At 43.5% G+C, this 25838-nt stretch overlaps 1 protein-coding gene across 1 annotated transcript in view; it reads left to right on the top strand.

The window, feature by feature from the left end:
- Window positions 1-25838, top strand: part of GLDC (glycine decarboxylase) — a 93033-nt gene that overhangs the window by 60902 nt on the left and 6293 nt on the right. Inside the window, exons 16-22 of the mRNA XM_004436810.3 lie at window positions 3666-3741; window positions 8827-8952; window positions 10417-10566; window positions 11844-11956; window positions 13404-13545; window positions 16283-16394; window positions 23104-23199. Of these exons, the coding sequence (XP_004436867.1) occupies window positions 3666-3741; window positions 8827-8952; window positions 10417-10566; window positions 11844-11956; window positions 13404-13545; window positions 16283-16394; window positions 23104-23199 (815 nt within the window). The remainder of the gene's footprint in view (window positions 1-3665; window positions 3742-8826; window positions 8953-10416; window positions 10567-11843; window positions 11957-13403; window positions 13546-16282; window positions 16395-23103; window positions 23200-25838) is intronic.

The raw sequence follows: 25838 nt of genomic DNA, 5'->3' as shown, positions 1-25838 counted from the left end.
TGATGGTCTGTCAATCTGGGTTATGCAGATAAGCAGTTATTTTTTGTAATACTTTTCCACCAACAGGTGGCACTACTAATTCCCCTTATTTTAATAGCATCCCAGTAGTAAGCCTTGTGTGGCATTTAGAACATGTCATTTGCACTTTTTGAGTTGAAACATAGCTGATTTGAAGGGTGTATAAGGCAAAAACATCCAACATTTCTGATCAGGTCTTTAGCATATTGCCTTTCTCTTGGATCACTGGCTCATAGCTCCAGTCCTTCCTTTCATTCCTGGTCTAAAAACACTTTGCTTGGTCTTCCAACAAAACAAGATGAATAGAAGTCATGAGAAAAATACGGGGGGGCGGGGGGCGAGCAGGGAATATAAAGTCCATTTGTTGAGGTCCCTTACCATGGGGGAAAGGATGACATTAGTGTTGATTGTCTGGGCTGGAGGGTGGAACTCCATTTTGAACACATTTACTAAACATTTATTACAGAGCTACTCTTTGCAGAGGACTGTGTATTCCCTTGAGGGAATACACAGAACTCTAGGACCTGGATCGTACTCTCAAAGCTTACCGTCTGATTGAGAGAAGACAGGCATACTCAGTAAATGTGAGATCTATAATAATTTTCAATGTATTGTACATGTATAGAATTGTATTATCAAAAGAGTGAGTAGAGTAAAATACTATGAGAGTTTGGAAGAAGTAAAGAATCATTCATTCAATCAGTATTTATTGAACATCCTCTATGTCAGTGGTCTTGGCATAGAAAATACAATGTTGATGAAGACAGGTAAGATTTCTGCTTTCAGGGAAGGCCTCTCTGAGGAGGTGTCATTTGAGCTGAAGCTTAAATATTGATAAGAAGCCCAATATGTGAAGATTTAAAGGAGGAGCTTGCTCAGCAGAAGGACCATCTAGTGCAAAAGCCCCAAGGCAGGAACTTGCTTGATATGTTTCAGGGGAGGAAGAAAAGGCCTGGGTGTCTGGAGGGTAGAGAGCAAGGAGAGGATGGCAGAAGAAGAGGTTGATAGAAACCACAGATCATGTGGGGATTTGTAGGCCATGGTAAGGAGCTGCACTTGTGACTTTTGGGAAGGCTTTACAGAAACAGTGGAACTTGAGTTGGGACTAGTTGAAGAGTGGGTGGGATTTGGCTGGTGAGAGGGGAAAAAGAGGGTTATCCAGGTTGAGGGTTGTGGAAGTGCTCATTCAAATGCTGTGCTAACCCATCCACGGTGCCTGAGTTGCAGAGTGGTCAGGGTTGCTGCATCACTGATGAAGATGATGAAGAAGAAGACGATGAAGACAGTGATGATAGTGATGATCATTGCCAGTACTTAATGAGCATTTACCTTGTGCTAGGCACTGTGATAAGCACTTTACAATGGATCGTCTGATTACTCATCACATCTGCCCCATGAGATGGGTGTAATTATTATCCCTGTTTCAGAGATGAGAACACAGAGGCACAGGGAGGCTAAGTAACTACTAGTGGGAGTGGTTTGCTGAAGTGTGGCATATTCATTTTTCTATTCTCAAATAAAGAGCATCAGATGAGCTAGAACTTGTTTTCAAAAACCAGGAAAACAGAAGACTAGTGTTTTCCTCCATCCCTGGAAGAGAGCAGAGAGAGGTGAATCTCATTCAGCGTGGGTGATGAGGAACTGGGTGCTCCAGGTCTTACGGGGTCAAGCCTTCTTTTATGTGTAGCTAAACCTCCTGGTTCTATCAGTCAGACCTGGGTTCTGTGAAGGAAAACCAGCATTTGCTCCCTCGACTCTCAATCCTTTGGGAAGTACAGCATGCTCAGAGGAGCAGCACTGCTTACAAGGGAAGTATGTGGCTCCTTGAGACAGGTTGACTTGTACCGAAGTCTGCACCTGTCACTGTTGGCTGATTGGGCATGTGATACCCTGACCTCAGTTTCTTCCTGTACAAAATGGGGATGATGGTACCTACCTCATGGGGGTATTCGGAGGATTAAATAGATTAAATAGATGATGTAAAGTGCTTGGTGGTGACATAAACAACAGCAATGGCTACCATTTAACTGCTTTCTCAGCGCAGAGTGCCTGGTAAGTAGGAAGTGCTTAATTAATGGAGCCATTTATACTTATTGTTACTATTATTATTATTAATTAGCTCATCTAGCCTCTTCTCTTGCTCTGTGGTTTCTGTGCTATGGAAATCATCGCTTTGCTTCCCTTTCTCCAGCCTAGCTCTAAGCCCTCACCCCCAGATGTTTCCCTATTCTCTGTCCTCTCCCCATGCTGAGTCTTAAATCATCAATTCTGCCATCTCCTGATGCCAACCCATCAATGCTCCTATACTAGTTTGCAAACATTTCAAATCCAAATGGTGCCACCTCAACATTATCCAAAAAAATTTTTCCAATGCTCAAAATTTTAGCTTTTAGTTTAGAAATAAAAGGAAGTTTATTTAATTTATTCTTAAGTCTTGTGCTTTTCGAATATGATCTCAATATTACCGGGTGACTAGAAGGGACGAAGGCCAAAACCACCAGGCCTTCCACAGAGTCAAAGGATGGCGTAATTTTGCGAAATGGAGGACATATGCGCTTTGAATAGGATTAAAAAACCTATTACTCACTTCCCTTTCCTTCCTGCAGAGAGTACTGAGAACATTAAGTAACAGTTTACGATTGACTCAGCATCACTCACTGGAATGTTAGTCATTAAGTGTGCTCTAGAAGTGGTGCCTTCAAGGCCCGTTGAGATGGGTATGGCCAGCCTCCAGCAGTCATGTGCATGTGGGGCCTGGGGAAGCCAACCCTAAGACTCACGGGAATAGTGCCATGGTAAAAGTACATAGTTCCTTTGGGGTAATCTGATCATTGACTAAATATTTGGTGACATTAAGAAATTATTGTGAGTTGTTTTAGGTGTGATAATTGTAGTTATAGTTTTTAAAAATAATTCTTATCTTTGAAAGATACATATTGAAGTTTAACTGATGAAATGATATGATGCTTGAGCTTTGCTTCAAAAAATAATCTAGGCGCCGGCCCAGTGGCGCAAGCGGTTAAGTGCACGTGCTCCGCTGCGGCGGCCCAGGTTTCGCCGGTTCGGATCCCAGGTGTGCACCGAGGCACCGCTTGGCAAGCCATGCTGTGGGGGCGTCCCGTATAAAGCGGAGGAAGATGGGCATGGATGTTAGCCCAGGGCCAGTCTTCCTCAGCAAAAAAAAAAAAAGAGGATTGGCAGATGTTAGCACAGGGCTGATCTTCCTCACACACACACAAAAAAACAATAATCTAGTTCAGAATGAGGGGTATCAGTGAAGGATATAGTTGGAAACAGGATTGATCATAAACCGATAATTGTTAAAGCTGGGTGTTAGGTACATGGGGCTTCCTTATATTCTTCTCTTTGTTTTTGTATAATTTTGACATTTCTATTATGAAAAAGATTTTTTAGGTGCATGGTCTGAGTGAGGGTTGAAAGGCCCATCTCTGAGTAGGAGTGGGTGAGCTGTAGTTCACAGACCTTTAGATTCCTGCAGAGATCCTAGGTGAGCTTTCCATGGTGTCTGGGAGGGTGACTTCATGTCACACATTGGTGAACACATGGCCCATGCCCAGTGAATATTGAATGAGTAAATGAAAGCAAAGAGGCCTAGAGCCCTGATCCTTTTCTTCTTGTCTTTGCAGCGGAGCCCAGGGAGAATACGCTGGGCTGGCCACTATCCGAGCTTACTTAGACGGGAAAGGAGAGAGACACAGAACAGTGAGTATGGACAGGTGGTGCTTGCTCACCATGTGGCGGCAGGAGGTCCAGCTCTCAGGGTCCCTTTTGTTCTGTGGGACACTCCCTCCAAGCCTTCTTGGAAGCAGCTTGGGGAACGTATAATCCAAAAACAAATTTCTGTGAACGGGCCATTACTATCCTTGCCTCCAAGACATCTCACTGGACTATTTTGAGGGAAAACATTCAGAGATAAAAGGCTTTTGCTCAAACCCGGTATGTAAAAGTCAGCCAGTTGGCTGTGGAACTGCTCTCCCGAGGGACCTAAGGGAGGAAGGGGCAAGAATGTTGCCATTCCAAGCCTCCTCTCCTTGGCTCAGCCCTGGCCCCAGGCCTGGACAAAGGGCAGAGACCGAGCTTTACTTCTTCTGTGACTCCTACTGTGCCTAAGCCCAGTTCTGGTCATATGTGTGCTCAAAAAATATTTATTGAATAAATAAATTCCCTATTCAATGATTGTCAGCTCTAAGCAACAAAAGAAGACACGGAGCAGTGTTCACTGTTCTGCTTCATTGTTTGCTTTGGGTGTGAAGGTCTAGTCTCCAGGGTCCAGACTGCTCTCGGGGGCCCTGGTGGAGACCAGCAGGTGCTAATGGGCTCGACAGGACTCTACTAATCCCTAGAGGCAGTGCCTTTAGCAGTTGATCTGACACAGGTTTCAAATTGTGGCGGAAGGAGGCCTGTGTTCCTGGGGCCTTCATTTTGGTGATGACCAGCGCTAAGCTAGAACTTTCACTGAGCAATGGAAGTGGAGTCCTTAGAGGGAGCAGTGGCTAGATGTCAGGAGCAGGACAAAAGCGTGGTGCCTGTCCCAGGAGAGTTAGAGAAAAGAGTGCCAGGGTGGTTCTGGCTGCCCAAGTAAGTGGGGTGCGGTAGGTGGTGGCCCAGTCTTAGTCCATTCCTGGTTTTATTAAAACTGGAAGATTGTTTATGGCTAGTCGCCTGGATTTTGCAATGAGGAATCTAAAAACTGTTTCACTTCCCTTTCAAAAAAGGGGGGCGGGGGGAGAACATTTTCTCCCACCTTCCCTTGCTTATCTATCCTGATTCCACAGGTGTGTTTTCCCAGGCCTTCGTCCTAGTTGGGAAATAAAATTGATTTTCAAAGAACTTTGAAAAACAGGACACTGATTAATTGAATAAATTGTTGAATACTGGCCACATACAAGGCACTGTGTGTGCCTGTCCAGAGAGAGATCGAGCGATAAATCAGACAAACACAGTCCCTGACATTCCGACTTGGTTTTTTTCACTCGGGTATTTGCATGGTTTTTGAATTCTGTAACTTTCTAAGGAAGGGTTAGGTTAGACCTGTTATGGTTCTTTGGACCTCAGATTCTCAGCACTGTCACACAGTCAGAAAGGAAATGTTGAAGCTCCAGTTGTCCAGTGAAAGGACACCAGATGGCTGACATTAAGTTTCTTCTTCTGTTTTTCCTCCATGGCTTCCGTGTAGTGAGGTAGCCCCTGAAACTCCTCGTCGTTATTGTCTTTAACCATGAGGTGTCTGGGGATCCTGGGAAGGGAGCCGATCATCCTGTGTGACCATCTGCATGTTGGTCCCCTATCCCACCCCTACTCCTGCCCCTGCTTTATGGAGAGGCCTCGGATATCCATGTTGTGGTGCTCATGGAGGGCCAGTGACAAGCTAATGACAAAGGGCCAGCTGTGGTGCTTTTCACTCTGTGATGCTTCCCACCCCTCATTGTTTTCCAGTTGTCCAGTCTGACACCAGGAAGTATCTGTGAATGTCCAGGAATTGGGGACCAAACCAGAAAGGTCAAGGAGAGGATGAGAGACCTTTAGATTGGGTCTGGGCAGAGTTCTTCTGTGACTCATGGATTCTTCCCAGCAACTTTTCTCTCTCTTTGTGTTTTCCAGTCCTCCTTTGTCTCTCTGTCACCTTGTGTGTGACATTTCTTCTGGCACCATCGTCCACACTGCTATCGCTGAGGTGTCGTGAGAGGCTATTCCATTCTGAAGGACAGAAAGGAGCTGGATGCTGCATTTTAGGGAGGGGTGGAGGAGAGAGAGGCAGGGAAGGCCACCCAGTCATTGAGCTTGTAGAAATACAGAACTCTTAAGTTTGGAAACGTTGGCATTCTTTCAGATTAAAGATTTTAATTAAAGCCGACTTTTTTAGTTAGAGAAGAGGAAAATGACTTATTATTCAAATAATCAGGGAGGATTTTTCCACATCAGAGAAGTCTGAGACAGCTGCTCCTGCACAATAGCCTCTAATGGAAACCAGTAAAATATATCCTTCTTTTTTGAAAAGCAGTGTGGGGAAATCATGTGCTACAGAACCACCCGGGTTCCTGACGGTTCTCTTGCCTCAAGCTGTTTTTGGAAGTTATTTTCATATTTGCTCTTAGGTTAAATTTCAGAGATTCCTAAAATGCAATGGCTAAATTCTTGATTTACCAGTTTAATTTAGGAGAATACAAACACTTATATAGCAATTACCATGTACCAGGCACTGTCATAAACACTTTGTAATTAATAACTCAATTTGCTAGTCAAATATTAATTCAGGTTTGCTGACTAAAAACTGAGTTTCCTATACAAAGGGAAAACATTTACCAAAAAAACATCCCTCAAAACCTGGGTGGGAGTATTTTTCTCTTCCCAACTGCCTGAGGTAAGGTAGTGGCCTTTGATTGTTGAATTTTAGCAGCAGTAAGAAACTGATCTCTCTTGAAAAAAAGTTCTCCTCTTTAATCCTTCACTCCTTCACCAAGTCTTTGAGGAAGAGCTATGTTGGGTCCATGCCAGGCACACTGGGGAGTTAGAAAAACACAGCATCCACCTAAATGGGCATAAATGCATCAAAGAAGATTAGTTTTGGATAAACTAAAGCATCAAATCTGGGTCCTACTAGTTCCATGTCCCTTGTAACACCACAGTTTTAAAGTGAGGAAAAATTAACATTAAAAAAAACAATTCAAGTTTCCTAAATCCACATAGAAAACCAAAAATGTCTAACAGCAACATATAAATCAATCATTGACAAAACTGTTGAGACTTTTTTTCTTTCTGCTACTCCTTGTATCAGGATATGTGTTAGTTTCCTGTGGCTGCTGTAAAAAATTACTACAAACTTAGTGGCTTAAAACAACACAAATTTATTTTCTTACGATTATGGAGGCCAGAAGTCTGAAATTGGTTTCACTTGGCTGAAGTCAAGATGTTGGCGGGGCTGGTTCCTTCTGGAGGATCCAGGAGAGAATCTGTTTCTTTGTCTTTCCTAGTTTCTAGAGGCATCCTGCATTCCTTGGCTCATGGCCCCTTACTGCCATCACTCCAACCTCTTGTTCAGTTATCACATCTCCTACTTCCTATGTAGTCAAATCTCCCTCTGCCTGATGAGAGCCCTTGTGGATACATGTAGGGCCCCACCTATAATCCACATATCAAGATCCCATCTCAAGATCCTTAATTTCTCATCCTAAGATCGTTAACTTAATCACACCAGCAAAGTCCCTTTCGTCATATAAGGCAATGTTCATAGATTCTGAGGATTAGGACGTAGACATCTTTGGGGGCCCATTATTCAGGGTACCACAGGATGGTTGACATTTTTAGCTTGCATGTTTTTGTTTCAGTAGAAGTCCCCTGGTGTGAATTCTTACTTTAAGCCTTCAACAAATCTTTTATCTTCATTTTAATACTCGCCTTTCCCTTCCTTGATCAATGTTCTGACCAGAAGGGATCCTTTTATCCAAAGATCCTTTGGTAGAATAAAAATACCTTGTGAGAAAGGACAAGTAACTCCAGCTTTGGTCCTGAGAAATTAAAGAAAAAAATTTAACATAAAAGGAAAGCATTTAAGCAAGAAAAAGGATTTGAGGCCAACACAGCATAATCAGCGTGAGACCAGTAGCCTCAAAAGAGGCACAAACTTTCAGTCAGCAGAAGAGCGGTAGAGTAATTTCATGTTTGCCTCTGGTTGTGTTTCTCTTTTTGTACACGTGTATTTTTCTTAAGTAGATGACTTTGCTGTTTTGAGGAAACAGCTGTAAGCTAAGTTTTCCCTTCATAAGCCCATTTTTGTAATACCTATCCATTTCTCTTCGAAGAGTTGCAATATTGTTTCTGGGATTTAAAAAAAATAGGAGGATTATTTTCCGGGTGATCATTGCTTCTCCTTGTTGCTTTCTGTTGGGAGAAACTCTGTGATGCACTTTTCTGTAGTGGGGCATCATCAGATCTACCAGAGCATGTGGTTTGCCTGTGTTCACATGATCTTTGGGAGAAAATGAAAGTGATTTGAATCTGGGAATTCTAACATTGCACCCACCATCCACCTTCCATAAGAACTCAACACATCTTTAAGCTGTAGTGTAGGCTCTAGGTCTCGAATCACTTTCCCTTGATCTCTTCCACTTGAAGCGACACCCCCTTGTTCTGAGTTCCTGTGGCACCTGTGGGCTCTAGACCTTCATTTATACATATGCCAGTGTTGTCAGTGAACAAGTCAAGTGAGCACAGGGCAGGGGTTGATCGGTTTTCATGCTTAGTTTATGACTCTCGTGGCAACTAACAATTTGTTGCACAGAATAAGCATCCAATAAATGATGACATAATTGGTGTATCTGCACTGGGAGGCCTTGGACTTATGTTGACCATTATCATCTCTCCTGGATCTCAGCAGAGCCAACCAGGGCACTGGAACTATGCTGTGGGCATTTGGGTCCTAGAGTTTAACTTCCTGTCTCGTGTTCTTATAAGAAGATGCTTTCTACATATTGTAACTGAGACAAGGTTAGAATAAGCCCAGGCCTGTTTTTGGTATGCTAGGATAAGGGAGCAGAGTATTAATATTCTGAAAACCTTTAGGGAACAATATTTTGGGATTCAAATGGAAACTTCTCTTTTGGACATTGTTTTGCAGTACAGTAATGATGAAATTGTAGCAGATTTTAAGGCACTAGTGGTCAGCTTAAATAAAACATGTGGTGCCTGTTTAATTTGTGCTCCAAGCATGTTGTAGGACCTTTCTGTCATTATGAATAGCCTGGTGATTATTTTTTATCCTTCCTTCCTTCCTTTCATTCCATTCCTAAGGTTTGCCTCATTCCAAAATCAGCACATGGGACCAATCCTGCAAGTGCCCACATGGCAGGCATGAAGATTCAGCCTGTGGAGGTGGATAAATATGGGAATATTGACGCAGCTCACCTCAAGGCCATGGTACTTGTCTTCCACTTACCAGATGGGAGAGGTCTGGGTTGGGAAGAAGTGGTGAGGATCAGGGACTGGATGGTTTATATCAATGTTATCATCTTTTGCATTCTAATTAAAAGACTGCAATTCCTCCTCTGAATGGGTATGGGGAAAATGGTGTAAAATCAAAAAACCTAACTGTTCTCTATAAGAAAAATAAAAAGCAACAGTCACATTTTTGGTCCAGAATAAAGCTGATCATCTTCTACTTGACCTCTTCCTTCACCAACAGGGAGAAAAGCCTTTAAACTGAAATCGCATCCTCTAATTCACACATGTGTAAGAAACTGAGTGGATTATTCATGCTGGTAGTAAGGGTACTCCTTGCAGGACCTGCCTGCCTCCTTGCAGGACCTGCCTGCCTCCTGCTGCCCAACCTTCCTCTCCTTCCCCCATTAATAATCAAACTGCTAGTCACAGTTATTCTCAGTCTTTCTGTTGGGAATTAAAACATAAATGTAGATTTTACAAGTGACTGTGACTATCCCAGCCATTACCTGCTGAATTTCAGTCAGCATTCCACCCTCCTTCCTCAAAACACCCCACTCCCAACCTCCCAGCCTCCAGGAAGAGTTTGCCTAGCAACCATATCTGTTTTCCACTGGTGGACTGGAGGCTGCATCTTAAGAGGGAAGGAAATCAGTTGAATAGCAATGTGATTTTGTCGGGGTTATTAAGCATGAAGACTGAGAACTTCATGTAACTGCCTTCAAAGGGAAGCTGAAAACACACAATGCTGCTCATCTCTCCCATCCACCTCCATCCTTCCATCGGCCCACAAAGTTTTTACCAACAAATATTCTGGGCCAGTAGTTGTAATTATTAAGTCCCTCCAATATAGGATATGAGCTTTTTAAAAATTTTTTTTCATTTCCACAGGAGCCTACTCTCTCTGACTTGGTGACCAAAATATAAGAATATGCCTTTTATACATGCTTGCCTTCCGTCAAAAGGAAAAACGAGGGAGTTTTTTTTTTTTTTTTAACCAGAGCAAGAACGCTCCTGGGGAATTCTGATTTCAACAGAATGGGAGGGAAAGGGGATAAGGGTAGATATGGCAAGATGAGCAGAGAGAGATTACCTGTGGGAATAGACATGCTGAAACTAAAAAAATCGGAAATAATTATTGAGATGACTTTAACCAAAGGAAAATCACCTTTGAGAGTTGAGCCCAAAATATTCAAAAATCTTCTGAACTGTCTTTTTGGTCTTGACCATGGAGACCTAGACTGAAGGGATCTTGTTATTTCTTTGGAATGACTTATAGGGGGAGTAATGGCTGTGGCTCTTTTACTGTTGTCATCATACTTGGAGACAATTTTAGAAATGAAAAGACCAAGACTTCATCTTTCTTTAAAATAAAAAGCAAGCGTTTGGCCAAGAAAGAAACGTCTCCTCCTTTTGTGTCCCTCTGCCTTTTCTGTCCCACAGGTGGATAAACACAAGGAGAACCTGGCAGCAATCATGATTACGTACCCATCCACCAATGGAGTGTTTGAAGAGAACATCAGCGACGTGTGTGACCTGATCCATCAACATGGAGGACAGGTCTACCTAGACGGGGCAAATATGAACGCTCAGGTGGGCAGCATGAGAGGGGCTCCCTGAGAAAATGGTTGAGTCAAAACAACTTTTTTTTTCTTTGACTTCTTGACAGTTGTCTTAAAACATGCCACTGAATTCAGAACTGAGGCTGACTTTCTTTATTGCCAATTTCAAACAAAGTACACCAATTTCACTAAGATTACAGATCCTAGAGGAGGTGATGGGGATGCTGGGAGGAGGTAAAAAGGTTGAAAGGAAGCAGGCAATGAATGAATGGCTTTAGCTTGTCTGTAGGTGTGATCTCTCTGGAGGTGCTACAGGCAAAAAGGTCACCTGACTCCCTTCCTGAGAGAATTCAGACCCAAGTTCTGGCCACTGGTAGACGTTGATCTCCCATGGCCCTGGACAAGCCATTAACCTGGCTTCAGCTTCGTCAGCGTAAAACAGCTGAATGGTTCTGTCCCTGAAGAGCCGATCCCGACTACTGGGTGTGGGGGGTTCTGTGTAATGTGCACCTCTGAGGAAATGCTGTAGGAAGTCTTTGGAGGAGAGGAGTGTCGTCATGTCTTTCAGAGTTTTCTCAACTTCTTGGTCATTGTTTATTTTTTGGTTTTTGTTTTTTACCATTTCAGGCTCGTTCTGCTTTTCTCTGCTTCTTTCTGATTCTTTTTTAAGTGTAGTCCAAAGATTGTCTATTGCTTCAGTAGTATAAGTGCATTCTTTATCTTTAGCCGCATTCGAAATTAGCCCTAATGCCAAACTGGCAGGAATGCCCACTGAATGTTGTGGCTGGTATCAGGATGGTCTCAGGAAAACTGTCAGCCTCCTTTCCTCTCCCTCGGCTCAGCATCCTCTTGGGCAGCCCCATAGCCCCTTCCGTCCATGTGCCTGAAGGGGCCCTTCAGTAAAGTGCATGATACCCAAAGCCGACAGTGCAGGGGGTGGTAGAACTGCTGGGTGCACGTTCCCTGTTTCAATAGCAAGGAGGTGCTGTACTGTCTCGTACTGGGGGCACTGGCTCTCCTCCCTCTTGGGATGAATAATTAGGAATTAACTATATATTCAACTGTGTATTTTAAAATCTAAATTAGGGTAAATGGTCAGTTGCTGTTTCCATAGAAACCACAAGCCACACTGCCTATGGGGTGCCAGGTTTTGACTGCAGAACTCGGCCAGTATTGAGGACATTTTTGTGAACAGCTCTGCCTGCCTTTCCTCTGAGGGGAGGGGCCGCAGCAAACAGTATGGCCACCTCTCCAGAGCGCCCTTTGAAGCTCTTGACTTGTGCTTTTGGCTCTTTCCCTTTGTGGTAGGTGGGAATCTGCCGTCCTGGAGACTTTGGGTCTGATGTCTCACACCTAAATCTTCACAAGACGTTCTGCATTCCCCACGGCGGAGGTGGCCCTGGCATGGGGCCCATCGGAGTGTGAGTTCTGGGCTGCTGGTTTCAGGATGGCTTTGGAGACTGAGCATGAAAGAAGGGCCCCAAACTCACTATCTTTCCATGGAGGTCTTAAAGTGTCAGGGACACCTTCATATGTGCTGTGTCTGTGGGGACTGGGGGAGGAGCAGTGAAAGGGGTGCTTTTAGGATATGTCCAAAGAGGAGCATAATTAGATTTGATTAACCACAGTGCTTGATTGGCCACACTAAGCTCCCGGTCAGGCATAGATAGAGCAAGTTTATTACCGAAGTAATGACTAGGGAGACTACTGGAGCATTATGGATCAGAACTGGAATATCAGCACCTGGAAGCGCCTGTCAGCTTTAGCTTAGACTTCCAAGCAGCTTTTCTTGCTTTCTTTCTTTTTAAAATCAGCTGATAGTTACATTGGAAGTGAATTATCTAACAACGACAACAAAAAGGACTCATAGTAGAAAAGTTCTTGCCAGGGATTGGGAGCAGTGAGGGATAGGGAGAGGTTGGTGTAAGTGTACAAACTCTCAGTTATAAGATGAATAAGATCTGAGGATCTAATGTATAATGTGGTGACTATAGTTAATAACACAGTATTGTATAATTGAAATTTGCTAAGAGAGTAGAACTAAACGTAGTCACAAAAAAAAAAAAAGTGAATTGGATGTAAGGTGTTGAATACTTTGCAGCCTGAATTCTTATTACATTTGAGATAAGTAAGGAAGAAACAAACCTTATTACTAGAAATAAGTGGATAAAGTCAGAATAAGACTAAAGGAGTATCTCGTAGCCACTGATAACTTTTTACACTGTGAAATAGAATCATTTTATGAAAATGATGCTGAGCAGCCATTTCCTGAGCTGCTTCAGTCTTCCAAAAATGTGCCAAAGGGGCCAGTCTTCAGAGTTGCTGGGAGCCTGGCCCCTTGCTTCTTTCTGCTTTCCTTTTTGGTTATTATTATTTATAGTGAGTGGAGGAGCCCCAGTGCCTTGGCTGTGGGGGAGGTGAGGTGAATCATGTTCATATGCTGGCCTCTGATGTGTGGCCCCATGGGGCTTCTTCTCAGCACCACCCTTCTACATCCCTTAGATGCCTCGGGAAAGAATGTGGGGCGTGGGGCTGGGAGGGATGGGCTGTGGGGCTGGGATGTCCTCACATCCTGGTGAGCCCTTGGCTCTGCATGCTGTTCCATGGCTACCTGCCTCTGCCAAGTCCTCCACCACGGTTCTTGGGTGAGCTGCTGGGATACTGATGGCTGGTGAGCCATGCTGCCAGCAGAGGAGGAAGGAAGGAACACTTCCTGAACATCTGCCTCTTAGCAGGTGTCAATTCCCTTCCACCGTCAGAGTTCCTCTGCTAGGCATAGAGTTTCCTGAGAGGGCCCAGCACTTGCCTGTGTGGTTGGACTGGGTCTTTTTACATCTTCTGAATTTGTCCTTTAAAAAAAAAATACAGGAAGAAGCATCTTGGCCCTTTTCTGCCCAATCATCCCATCATTTCGGTAAAGCCAAATGAGGATGCCCAGCCTGTGGGTACTGTCAGCGCGGCCCCATGGGGCTCCAGTTCCATCTTGCCCATTTCATGGGCTTATGTTAAGGTGAGGTTTGTGAATGTGTGTTAGATGGGTGGGGGATGTGATGTGTGCGTGGGGAACTGAGACTGCAGACTTCCTTCTTGACTTAAAAATGAAGAAATCCATGATCTGACATGTGGTTCAGTGAAGATTGCTGAGGACTTGAGTGGAAGAAACCTTCCTACAGTGATCAGCTAAAACTCATTTCATCTCTTCATTAGGCTGTTTCCTTCGAGCTCTCATAGTGGGTTTAACATCTGACACGCCAGATGTATTTTTCCAGACACAGTTAAGTTCCATGAGTCATATGGATGTTCTGGCCACGTCATTTGGTTTCCTGTAGGATTTGTATGGCCCCTTGCAAGTGAAAAACAGTGCACATACTAATTATTACACTTGATTGATATCCTGGGGTAAATTTTAGGAATACATCTCATTTCACTTTATATTTTTGGGGATCCTAGAGGATAAGATGAAAAGTAGCAGAAATTTGCTTATGTGGTGGTTTCCCAAAGCTCTTTGCCCTTTAGGGCCTGTGGAACTGTCCTCTTGGGGATAATTAGACTTTGTCAGAGAACAGGCTTCCTTCCTTTGTGTTTCTCCAAAAAAACACTAAGGCCAGAGTTTATTTTGTACAGCTCTTGTTCAGACGGGCCTGCCCACCTCCTGGGCTGACAAGACCGTGCATTGGATAGGAATACTTGCTCAGCCGCTCATTAGAGCAGCCTTCCCAAACCAGCTCCCCTCCTTAAAGGAAGGGTGGCTTCTGGTGAAATAAACCCCCAAAACTCAGCTATGCAAATCATGCTGGATGACTCTCTGGCGCCGGCTGTTATTTCTGAACAGTGTGGCATTTATGATTCTTAATGAACACTTTCTGGGAAGCTGGAACAACAATTCTGTACCTCAGAGACTAAAACCTGCTTTTCAAAAGGATACTCGAGTTGTTTTGCAAATAGTAACAACAAAAACCATCATAATAAGAGTCTGCTTCTTTGCCAACAGAAACTAATTCCCAGCTTCCTTTTGGTCCGGTAGGTCCTGTAAACCTGGGTTATTTGTTATGGACGTATTTGGGGTGGAGATGATTTCCCACATATAGAAAGTAAATGCCCCAAGGCTGGTTTTGCCATCTGCCAGAAATGCCAGACACAGCCTCAGTTTAAAAATGAAATAAAGAGGGGCTGGCCCGGTGGCACAAGTGGTTAAGTGCCCACGCTCCACTTCGGCGGCCCGGGGTTCGCCGGTTCGGATCCCAGGCACACACAGACGCACTGCCTGTCAGGCAATGCTGTGGTGGCATCCCATATAAAGTAGAGGAAGATGGGCGTGGATGTTAGCTCAGGGCCAATCTTCTTCAGCAAAAAGAAGAGGATCAGCATCAGATGTTAGTTCAGGGCTGATCTTCCTCACACACACACAAAAAAAATGAAAAAAGAGAGTAGGGTTTAAGCTACCCTTCGCTCTTGGGCCCTCTCTTTATTTCAGGCTGTTGTTACTTATCACCTGGACTCTAGAACTATCTTCTTCTCTCCCTGCTGCAGTCCATCTTGGACACTCCCTACGAGACTGCTAGATTCCCCCTAGGGGCCCCAAATCCTCTCCTGGCTTCCCTTTGCGTTTACCGATGGGTTTCACTAGCCTACCCAGACTCCTTAGGGGATTCTTCCAAAACACACACAGTAGGCCCCACCCCAGAGAGAATCAAATGCAGCATATGTGGGGTAGATCTTAGGCCATCAAGCTGCCCCGTGACTCTGATGCCCAGGTCGAGAGCCAGTAGCTGGCTGAACCAATTCCAAGTCCTTTCTAGCAAAGGCTCGAGGCTTGCAAGAGGTGCTCAGAACCACCAGGCTCTACAGTAATTCCCAGACTGCAGCCATGTGCCTTCCCCACCACACCTTGGTTTTTTGCCATTCTTCTCACCTGGAGCATCTTCCCCTTTCTCTTTGCCCATCCAAATTCTACCTATTTTTAAGTTTCCACTCGAGTTTTGACTCTGACTCTAGGAAGCCTTCTTTGGCCAGCCTGGCAAAATGTGTTCTCTCCTTACTTTGGACTTCAATGTCCCTGTTGTGTTATTGGATGTTTTTTCATTTGTTTTACATTAGTTATGTATTTAATGCATATCAAGCCTCCATTGTACATGAAGTATTCTGGGAAGAAAGTAGGCAGTAAAAATTGGTGCAATAGTGATTTTAAGCTCTTTGCTGGGGATGATGTTCACCCTGTATAATCACAAGGACTTATGATCCACCAGAAAAGGATGAGATTAAACCTGGCAGTTGTTAAACATACATGGCCTTGACTATAGACAATTGGAAGACTATACAAAATTGATTCAGTGGGCATTTTGGACAAGATCCCATAAGATTCCTGGCAATTATCAAGATATGTCAAATTCACAGTAAACAAACAAACAAAAACTCCTCAAAATGCGTGTAACCTAAAAACAATTCCTTTTCCTCTTTAGATAACACAATAGTCAGCAGTCAGTTTTGCCCTGTTTTAAGCTTTGTTATCACAACAAAAAATGTAAAACTACTGTTCAAAGGAGAAAACCAAAAATTATTTCAGGCTTACAGAAGACCAACATGTCGTTGTTAGGATTTTCCACTCATCTGTAATCCACAGAGTGATGGGGGGCTGACTTCCTCTGAAGGTGGGATTTATCTGGAGGTGGGATTTATCTGGGGGTGTCTTGGTTAGTGTCCATTGGGTTTACCTGGTCCCTGTTGATGGCTTTTTCCCTCTGTTGCAGATGATGGGAGGCAAGGGCCTTAAACAGGCCACGGAAATTGCTATATTAAATGCCAACTACATGGCCAAGCGATTAGAAAAACACTACAAAGTCCTTTTCCGGGGTGCAAGAGGCAAGTATTAACTTTAGTCTACCATCCCCTTGGTTTTTTTCTTGTCTAAACCAAGTTTGACATAGTAGATGTGGTTTTTTTTTTTTTTTCCCCCAAAGCCCCAGTAGATAGTTGTATGTCATAGTTGCACATCCTTTTAGTTGCTGTATGTGGGACGCGGCCTCAGCATGGCCGGAGAAGCGGTACGCCGGTGCGCGCCCAGGATCTGAACCCGGGCCACCAGCAGCAGAACACAACGCACTCAACCGCTAAGCCATGGGGCCGGCCCTAGATGTGGTTTTCTGAAGTGGGTGGGAAACTTCTGTGTCTTAGCATATACCGGAGAAAAGCACAGAGTTATTGGCAATAACTTCAATGTAGTGAACAGTGTAGGGGTATCATTATTTAGAAGGGTCTGCGATGCACTTAGTCTACACAGCTCAGGTCAACAAGGAGCCCACTCTACTGAGAGATGTATACATAAATACCTTGAGCTAATTACCTCACAAAGTGCTATAGGAATGCCCCCAAAGCATGGAGTAATTCACACTAGGCAGAGTCAGGGCAGAATAGTTGGGAGGGCCTTCTGGGAGGAGCCATTTGACATGAGCCTGGAAGGAAGAGTGGCAGAAGCCAGGACACAGAGAAAAGGAGTTGTCTGGGAGGCTGGAGTGTTGGGTGGGTTGGAGGATAGGATAGGAGGAGAGGGAGCAGACAAAGGTGAGGTTAGAGAGGTGGCATGGGACCTTGAAGGTCTTGGAAGGCTCTAGACTTGACCCTTGAGCCAGATGATAGAAAGGTTTTTTTTTTTTTTTTTTTTTTTTATTGATGTTTTAATGGTTTCTAACATTGTGAAATTTTGGGTTGTACATTTTTGTTTGTCCATCACCACATATATGACTCCCTTCACCCCTTGTGCCCACCCCCGACCCCCACTGCCCTGGTAACCACAGTCCAGTTTTCTCTGTCCATGTGTTGGTTTATATTCCACATATGAGTGAGATCATACAGTGTTTGTCTGATAGAAAGGTTTTTGAGCAGGGAAATGACAGGATTAAGAGAATGTTAAAAACATTAAGACAGTGACAGGGAATGAACATGCTAGTAGAAGGAGAATCAGCTGGACTTAGTTATTGATTAGTTGAGTGTGAAGAGAAATTTTAGGTAAGCCTCCTAGGCTTATAACAGAGGTACACTAGAGAGAATAAAAGATGGAGGAACAAAGTCACCCTGTAAGTGAGGGGAGGGGATGGAGCCAGGTAGACATGCAGAGAGTTGGCTATGAGCACGGAGGCTGAGAGCAGACTCTTGGAAATGGAAAGACCCAAGGAAAGAGTATTGAGAAACCAGAGCAAAACCCCTCAAGCAGATGGCTACGTTCAGAGGGATGCAGAAGAAGGGGCACCTGGTGAGGAGAGACTCCATGCCTCAGGCAGCTTTAGAGCCCCCGCAGCATTTGTTACAGTGCCACTCCCTAGAAAACCCTCTGCTTGTCCTTCCTGCCTCTGTTCTGGCCCTGCCTCCTCCCTGAAGCTTCTCTTTCCTGGTGGAGGAAACTACTCCCGCCTCTTGGCTTCGTCCACCACTGAGGATTTCTCCCACTTGGTTTATTGTGTGGCTCTCTCCATCAGACCTCAGACCCCTGCAGGGCGGCATCATGCCTAGCACAGCACACGGTCAACAAACAAAGGCGCGTGGTGTTGCACAACAGGGAGAGACAGACAGAAGAGCAAGCGGCTGGTCTTATGATAGGAGTCTTAAAAAGAACTTTGGCCCTTAACAATTAGGAATGCTTTGGTCACCTTTGAAAGCAGTTAGGGCAAAATGGTGAGGCAGATGCTAGATGGAAATGGGCTGAGAGGTGGACTGAGATTGGGGAAAGAAGGTAGAAGCATTCATGGTTTGGGGGAGTTTGGTAATGAAGGAGGGGCAAGAGCTGCTTCAATATAATGCAGTTTTGTTTTTAAATAAGAAAAAAACAAGATTTCTCAGCTGCCAGGTAAAAGGCTGTGAAGAGGGGAGAGTGAAGCTACAATAGCAGGAATAATAGATGGGGGAACAAAGTCACCCTGGAGGTGACGGGAGGGGATGGCACTAAGAGCCAGGTAACCATGCAGTGCTTTGGCTGTGGGCACAGAATCGGAGAGCGGGAACCAAGGGGACTTGGAGCTTGCAGCGGAGAGACAGCATTAGTAACCAGCGTGCCCAGACCTCGGGCAACAGGAATGAGGCCCCTCTAGCTCTTGGTTTCTCTGGCCCAGGCGGAGTGTATCTCTACATCTGTGATTGTTAATGTAAAGGCTGGTCTTGCCTTATAAATATGTATCCAAAGGGGTGGTTCCCGACTTGGAAAATAGAAAAGAAATAACCAGAAGCTCTGGTTAGGAATGGTCCCCAGAGAGTAGGAAAAAAAGTTGTGGGCAATATGTCTCTAAGCAACACAATAAAATGCTTCTGAAGTGGGTATTAAAGAAGCTACAAGAGCTACTAATTCAAATATAGCTCCTGCGCTGTGAAATGTATCCTGCTTATGTATTGGCCTTAAAAATTAGCTTAAGTGTTTGTTTTGTCTGATTATGTTAGTAATGTATATATGATCCACATGGAAATTTTGGAAAATAAAGTGTGAGGAAAAAAATTTAGATGACCTATGGTGCCCTCATCCAGACATAACCCCTATTAATATTTTGCTGTATGCCTTCTCGTCTTTCTTACTTTTAGACAATCATGTTACAAACACAGTTTGTATCCTGTTTTTTAACTTTATCTTATATTGTGAGCATTTCCCATGTCAATAAATATTCTTTGAAAGTGGCTACAATGATTCCACTGTATGGACATACCACCATTTAAGCAATTCTGTAGGGTTTTTCCCCCGAGTTGTTTGCATTTGTAACAATGCTAGAATGAATATCCTTTACTTACATTTAGTTTAAAAAACATCTCTGATTATTTCCTTAGGTTAGAGTCGTAGAAGAGAAATTATCTTGGAGGATATGAATGCATTTAAGCTCTCCATGTGGCCGAGTTTCCCCCCAGAGGCTTCGCACCAACTTCTTTCACACTAATAGCGTATGAGAGTGCCCACTGCACCAGGGCCTAGTGAGTACTGAGCACTAGGCTGAAAAAGCAACATAAACCAAAAACAAAATATCTTTGCCAATTTGATGGGTGAAAAATGATCTTTTTGCTTTAATTTACAAGGTCTAGGTTTTTTCTAATTGGTTTTTTTTTATATTTAAAACTTCCTTATGATTAACTTTATTTGACAGATTCATTGAGATAGAGTTCACATCCCATACAAATCACCCACTTAAAATGTACAATTCAGTGAGTTTTAGTATGTTCACAGAGTTGTGCGATGCAAAGTTTAGTTCTTTACAGCAAGAATGAACGTGGTCTGGACTACGTGGGGATGGGAGCAGCTCCAGGAGAGAGGAGAATGAACGAGCAAGTGTTTCTTAGGCGCCTACCATGTACTTAGCATTTAAGTGACTGCTTTGGGCAGAGACTGGCCCAGTCCTAGGGGACTTGCAGCACAAAAAGATGGATGAAATTTCCATTTGTTTTGACATTTTACCCCAGAATGAATTGTATTTCTCATCCCAAGCAGAAATAGATTGGTGATTACAGACTTTATTACCCAATCCCAAAGTTCATGAAACCAAAAATTGCCTCATGTTTGGTCTGGTAAACACATTTATTATACAATTTGAGGCTTAGTATTTTAGGACCTAAAAAGGAATCATCACTGTGCCTCCTGAGGGCCCAAAATAAAAATGTTCTTAATAAACACATTGTATTCCAAAATGTCTGATGGCAATATTAGAAGACCGTGATTCACCTTAATCATATTTACTAGCTCTAACTAAGACTTTGGAATTGCGGATGACTATGAGGCAATAATTTTAATGAACTCCAGGCTTGCCTTTATGAACCAATTCTTTGAGAGATTTGAAAATACCAGCCAAACTGTTGAGGCTCATGGTTTTGCGAAGCAAGGAAGTGACAGGCAAGAATTGGGATCGGGGAGCAGCAGTGGTATTTATTCTGCTAGGATGAGGAAAGAAAGGAATTACCTCAGGTAAGATGATACGTTTTTAAAGGAGGAATTAAAAAAATTCACAGGTGTCTGCTCTTGTGGGAGGCTAAGCTCACTGTTTGATCTAAATGGAGTTTCCGTCAGCGGTGTAGACAACTGTGTTAGTATTCCAATGTTTTATTTATGTTTTAATTTCTTAAATGCCTATCCCTTTTTGACCTTAGACGAACCCAACTCTTCCTGGAAATTCCTGTCCCTGAAGAGGTTTCCTGGTGGCCTTTATGGGCAGACATGGGCCTCAGGAGCTGGGCCCTCACATCCCTGACCAGGAAGTGACCCTCCTGAGGCCAGGGGCCCCGCCTACCTGACCTCATTCCCAGGGAAACAGACAGGAGTTTTGATTCTGTTAGTTGTGATCCCTAGATTGCAACTGAAAAGCTCGACCAAGTGTTGATTGCCCTGCAACTGAAAAGCTCGACCAAGTGTTGATTGCCCACCCAAGCTTTAATTAGCTAGTGATTTCTATTTATTTTTAGGATTCACTCTGAGGATGTGGGATAAGTAAGGTTCGGTCTCTGCTCTCAAGGAGGGTTTTGAAATGCCTTATTTTTCCGTAGCACGTTCACATGTCATCTTCAGCCTCAGAAGATAATTAACACGGGGGGGGGGGGGCTGTTCCTAGCCTAGAGCCAAGCCACTTTTATTTTGCTTTTCCATCATCCCACCCCCCTCCTCTCCTTGCTCCTTTGCCTTAGTATCTTTTCAGACCCTCAGCTATAGTCATGGTTAAGGCCAGCGGAAACACCTACTCAGTGAAAATTAAAACTTGCACTGATCAGTTTATATAATTTCCAGTTCAGATTGCCCTGACTCACCATATGCCACAGAAGGTTTGTATATCTTTTGTCCTTAAAAACTGCAAACAAAGACAAACATCTTGGGATCTGGCCTCCGACAGCCACTAAGTTTTAATTTTACCCGTTTCAGGGCTCAAGTAGAGAGAGAGAGAGAAATGCTGAAATTGCAGTATAGTTTCTATTTGAACACATTAGGATATGGATTTAGAAAATAACATCTGAACCTCATTTTGAAAATGGAGCTCTTCCCAAACCGCTTGGCTGTGGTGGGGCCTCAGCAGATGAAGTCTTGTATTAGCAGTGCTGGGCTGGGCTGGGCTGGGGTTGATGGGGCCTTTCAGCTGTTACTGAATCTCTGTTTGGAAGACTCTGCTCTCTGCTGTCCTGTGTCCCTCCCTCTGCAGCCCCTCCTCTTGGCTGAGTGTCCTTCAGAGCAGTGAGCTTCATTAGCCTTCTTCCTCCTCTGTTCTCACAGTGCTTCAGGTAGTTGCCAGAGGCTCAGAGAAGAAAGGTCAAAGGTTGAGGCCAGCCTCCCAAAGTGTGGTAGCATAGTAGGGCATTTAGGACTCCTGGAATTAATAATTGATGAGGACTTAATCTCAAGATTTTCCCCCTGCACATTCCAACTGGTCATTCCTTTTAGGCACTTTTTTTCTTAGTTTATCTACCTATGAAGAGAACTTTCTACTTTTGAATCACACTCCTTACAAATTTAATCCCCATCATTGTTAGAAAGCGTGTTTTACAAATGTGCAGTGACAGTAATTCAAAGTCTCAGGCTCTCATACTTTTATTTTCAAACAAAACCAATCCTTCCATATGTCATCATTACGTAAGAAGCAGATTAGTGCACAGACTCTCTTCAGGGGCTGTTGATGACTGGAGCTGTTCTTCGCAGGCTTGAGGTCAGTCTGCTCCAGGTATCTGTAAGTAAATTGCTTGTTTGCTGCGAGTCAGGAAAGTGGGTAAGAAGAAGGAGTACACCGTTGTCTCATGAGTACATAGTTTCCTCAAAGGAAATTCATCAGTTATTTGGGCCATGGAATTTGGGAAGCCCCCAGGAATGTTGTTCGATTTATTAAAATGCTCACTTACTTATTGGTTTATTCTTGATGATAGATGGGTTGTCAATAGCTCACGCTGGGGAGATGGCGGCCTGGGCCTAGAGAGGCAATCACTTTACAAACTAGAACAAAGTGAACCTGACTTGGGCCTTGTTAACTCCTTGCCACTTGTGGTGTGCTGTTTGACAGCCCCTATTTCTAATTCTTAGTCTGAAGCCTGAAACCAAAACCTCAAAAGCCCCTTTGAAGAATCACATAAAATTCTGTATGTGTCTTATGGCTATATGTTTAGTATATATTTACATACACACAGAAGAAACAGTTATTTGATACTGGGCGGAAAGTTGCTGAAAAGAGTGTCAATGGATCTTAAGTTCTAGAAAGAATTTGTATAAAAGGATCAGGGCTGTGATGACATGTTTACCTGTTGCAAGTATACTTTAGATCCTCAGAGTAGAAATAATCTCATCCCCAGGAACCTCTGTTGAATGTTCCAGCAGTGCCTTAGCACCGAAGTCCCACCTCCCATCAGCCTCCTGGCTCACGGCTGTGCTGTGCACTAAGGATTGGACACATTGGCCCGACATGTTAAAAATGTTTATTTGTAGTAAGAGCAGATGAAGTCTTTGTTGCCAACTATAAACTTACCAAGTATCCATGTCTTCTTGGTCCTCATTGATATGTATTAAAAAGCTGATTTATTTGTTCATTTGCTTGGGTCAAACAAGTTGATGCTAATCTTGAGCTGAAACAATTTTCCTGAACAGGTTATGTGGCTCATGAATTTATTTTGGATACAAGACCCTTCAAAAAGTCTGCAAATATTGAGGCCGCGGATGTGGCCAAAAGGCTTCAGGATTACGGTGAGTGGCCTTATAGGAGCAACCCCTAGGGGAACTTGGGCTTTTTACATTCGTGTAGCTGCCCATGCTGGCGAAGGACCACTTCCTCAAGGCCCAAACCAAATGTGCAGGCACCGTAGTGAACAGATCCATAGGCTAAATGAGGATCCCAGGGTAGGCAATCTTGAACGTGACAGAGAAAAAGCTTTCCCTTATGACTGCATTGGTACTGTCCTTCGAAAGATACTAAATCATGCATCTTGAATCCATTGGCAGCCAAGAAAACAAGTCTTTATAGTTAACAAATTTAAAAGTCCCAAAGAAAATGATTGCTGTTCTTTGCCCATGTTTCTGGTAATTTCTTACTCCACTCCCACTCCTGGTAAACAGCGAGCTCCATGAAGTGGTAAGTTGGTGTAATGGTGAAGGAAGTGGAGCAAATACCCTGTAGAAGTGTTAGAGACAAATGGCATTTGAGTCTTATAACCACCTCAGTCATGGCATAGCTGTTTCAGCTGCTTCTAGAGATGAAGGAATAGGCCCATGCTGTTTTCACAGAGACGATGCAATTATCTTTGAAGAATTTTGAAAGACCTGGGCCCTTTGTGTATTAGCGGGTGTTCATTCAGCATAGCCCTTATTAAAATACATTTTCTTAGTGACATTATTAATAATATCAAAGACGCTTCAATTTTCAGAAAGGCTAAGTTGGGGAGAAGTTTGCCTTTCGATGGATGTTGAGTCCTATCTGAATCTTAATGATGATTTGAATAACTTCTTTTAATAAGGAAAGTGAAAACTTTAATAATTTAATAGTTTTACTACTGTATCATAATGGCAGTCCCACGTGTGTGACTCATTCCTCTCTTGAATGAATGATCTTATTATGCAGAGTTACACTGATAATAAATGAGAAAGCCAGAAAAAGGTTTTATAATGAAATTAGCAATTACTTCCTCAAAATCTCCTCTTGTAGCCTGACTCAACCTCCCAGCTAATGGCTAAGTGATGGCCGAGTCAGGATGAGGCTTCACTTCTGGAATGCACTGTCTGCATTGCACATCTGAGACAGCAGCGTTTGCAGGAGGGGCTGGGAGGAGGTGATGATTGAAGTTACTACCTGGTATTTCCAAGTCCTGTTCTACCTCCAACCTTGACATGATTTTGATATGTGATAGCGAGATTGCCACACTTGCCCTAAGCCCAGAATTGTCCAGGTACCTGACACACAGTAGGCACTCAGCATAGGTGTGTTTAATAAGTGAGAGAATGAATGAGTGAATGAATGAATGGTTAAGTAAAAAAATAACCATGACAATGACAACACAGATTCTGGGTCTTAACCACACCTATGGAATCAGAATTTCCAGGGGAGAGGCCTAGTAATCTGTATATTGAACAAGCACCGTCTGGATGGGTCTTATCAGGCAAGTTTGGGGCACACTGCCTTAGGGCAGAGGTTTCCAAACTTAACTAATGATCAGAATCACTTGGGAGTTTTAAGACTCACAGATTTCTGAGCCCTACTTTAGACCACCTGAATCAGGGTTGAGATCCAGGAGTCTGTATTTCCAAGACAACTCAGATGGTTCCAGATATGCGAACTGCAACGGCAGAATATGTTGGGCTGAATTTGCTCACACGTGGAATTGAGGTCAGACTTAATGGGCATTGAGATCAGCCTGTTTTTTTAAAAAAAATCCCTTTCTGGTTTGGGTGACAGTTGCATGCATTGTCAAAACTCATTAAATGGTCCACTTAAGATTTGTGCATTTCACCGTATGTAAATTTTATTAGAAAAATATGCGAACAGATATTGAATTCTAGTTAATGATATGCATGCTGAAGTGTTTTAGGGTGAAGTGTACTGATAACTGCAATGTACTTTGAAATGCATCAAAAATAAGATGGATGGATGAAGAGGTATGTACTAAAGCAAACAGAGCATCATTGCAGAACGGAGGTGGAAGGTATATGGGTGCTCACTCTACAGTCCTTTCAACTTAGCTGTATGTTTGAACATTTTTACAATAAAATGTTGCGACAATACCTTGAAGCATGCAGGCGTGACTCCAAAGCACCCTGTGAATGATGATGCACATCAGAATCTGGGAACCATTGCATCTAGGGCAAAATTAGCTGATAAGTATATCACCTGGGAGCTGTTCTTCATCTTTTTTTTTTTGTGAGGAAGATCAGTCCTCAGCTAACATCCAATGCCAATCCTCCTCTTTTTGCCGAGGAAGATTGGCCCTGGGCTAACATCTGTGCCCATCTTCCTCTACTTTATATGGGATGCCGCCACAGCATGGCTTGACAAGTGGTGTGTTGTTGCACGCCCGGGATCTGAACCTGCGAACCCCAGGCTGCCGAAGTAGAGCGCGCGCACTTAACTGCTACACTACTGGGCCAACCCATGTTCTTCATCTTTTAAAGTTTCATAGAAAGACTGTAAGAAATGGGAAAAAGCTGTTTTTGGCTTTTATCCAGGAAACCTCTCTCTTGACCATGGGTCTTGTTGATTCATCTTACATGTGAAAACTTTTGGAAACATGGAAACAGCTTCAGCCTGTATCCATGTAAAGGCAAAGGCTTTCCACGTGTTGGCCAAGCCTCAGTTTCCTCATCTGTAAAATGAGGACAATAAGACGTACTCCAGT

Source organism: Ceratotherium simum, chromosome 20 (assembly GCF_057802395.1).
Source record: "Ceratotherium simum simum isolate JZ-2026a chromosome 20, ASM5780239v1, whole genome shotgun sequence".
In the NCBI taxonomy this organism is placed as follows: Eukaryota; Metazoa; Chordata; class Mammalia; order Perissodactyla; family Rhinocerotidae; genus Ceratotherium; species Ceratotherium simum.
Note: the sequence above shows the minus strand (reverse complement) of the source record. Positions and strands in the feature narration are given on the sequence as shown.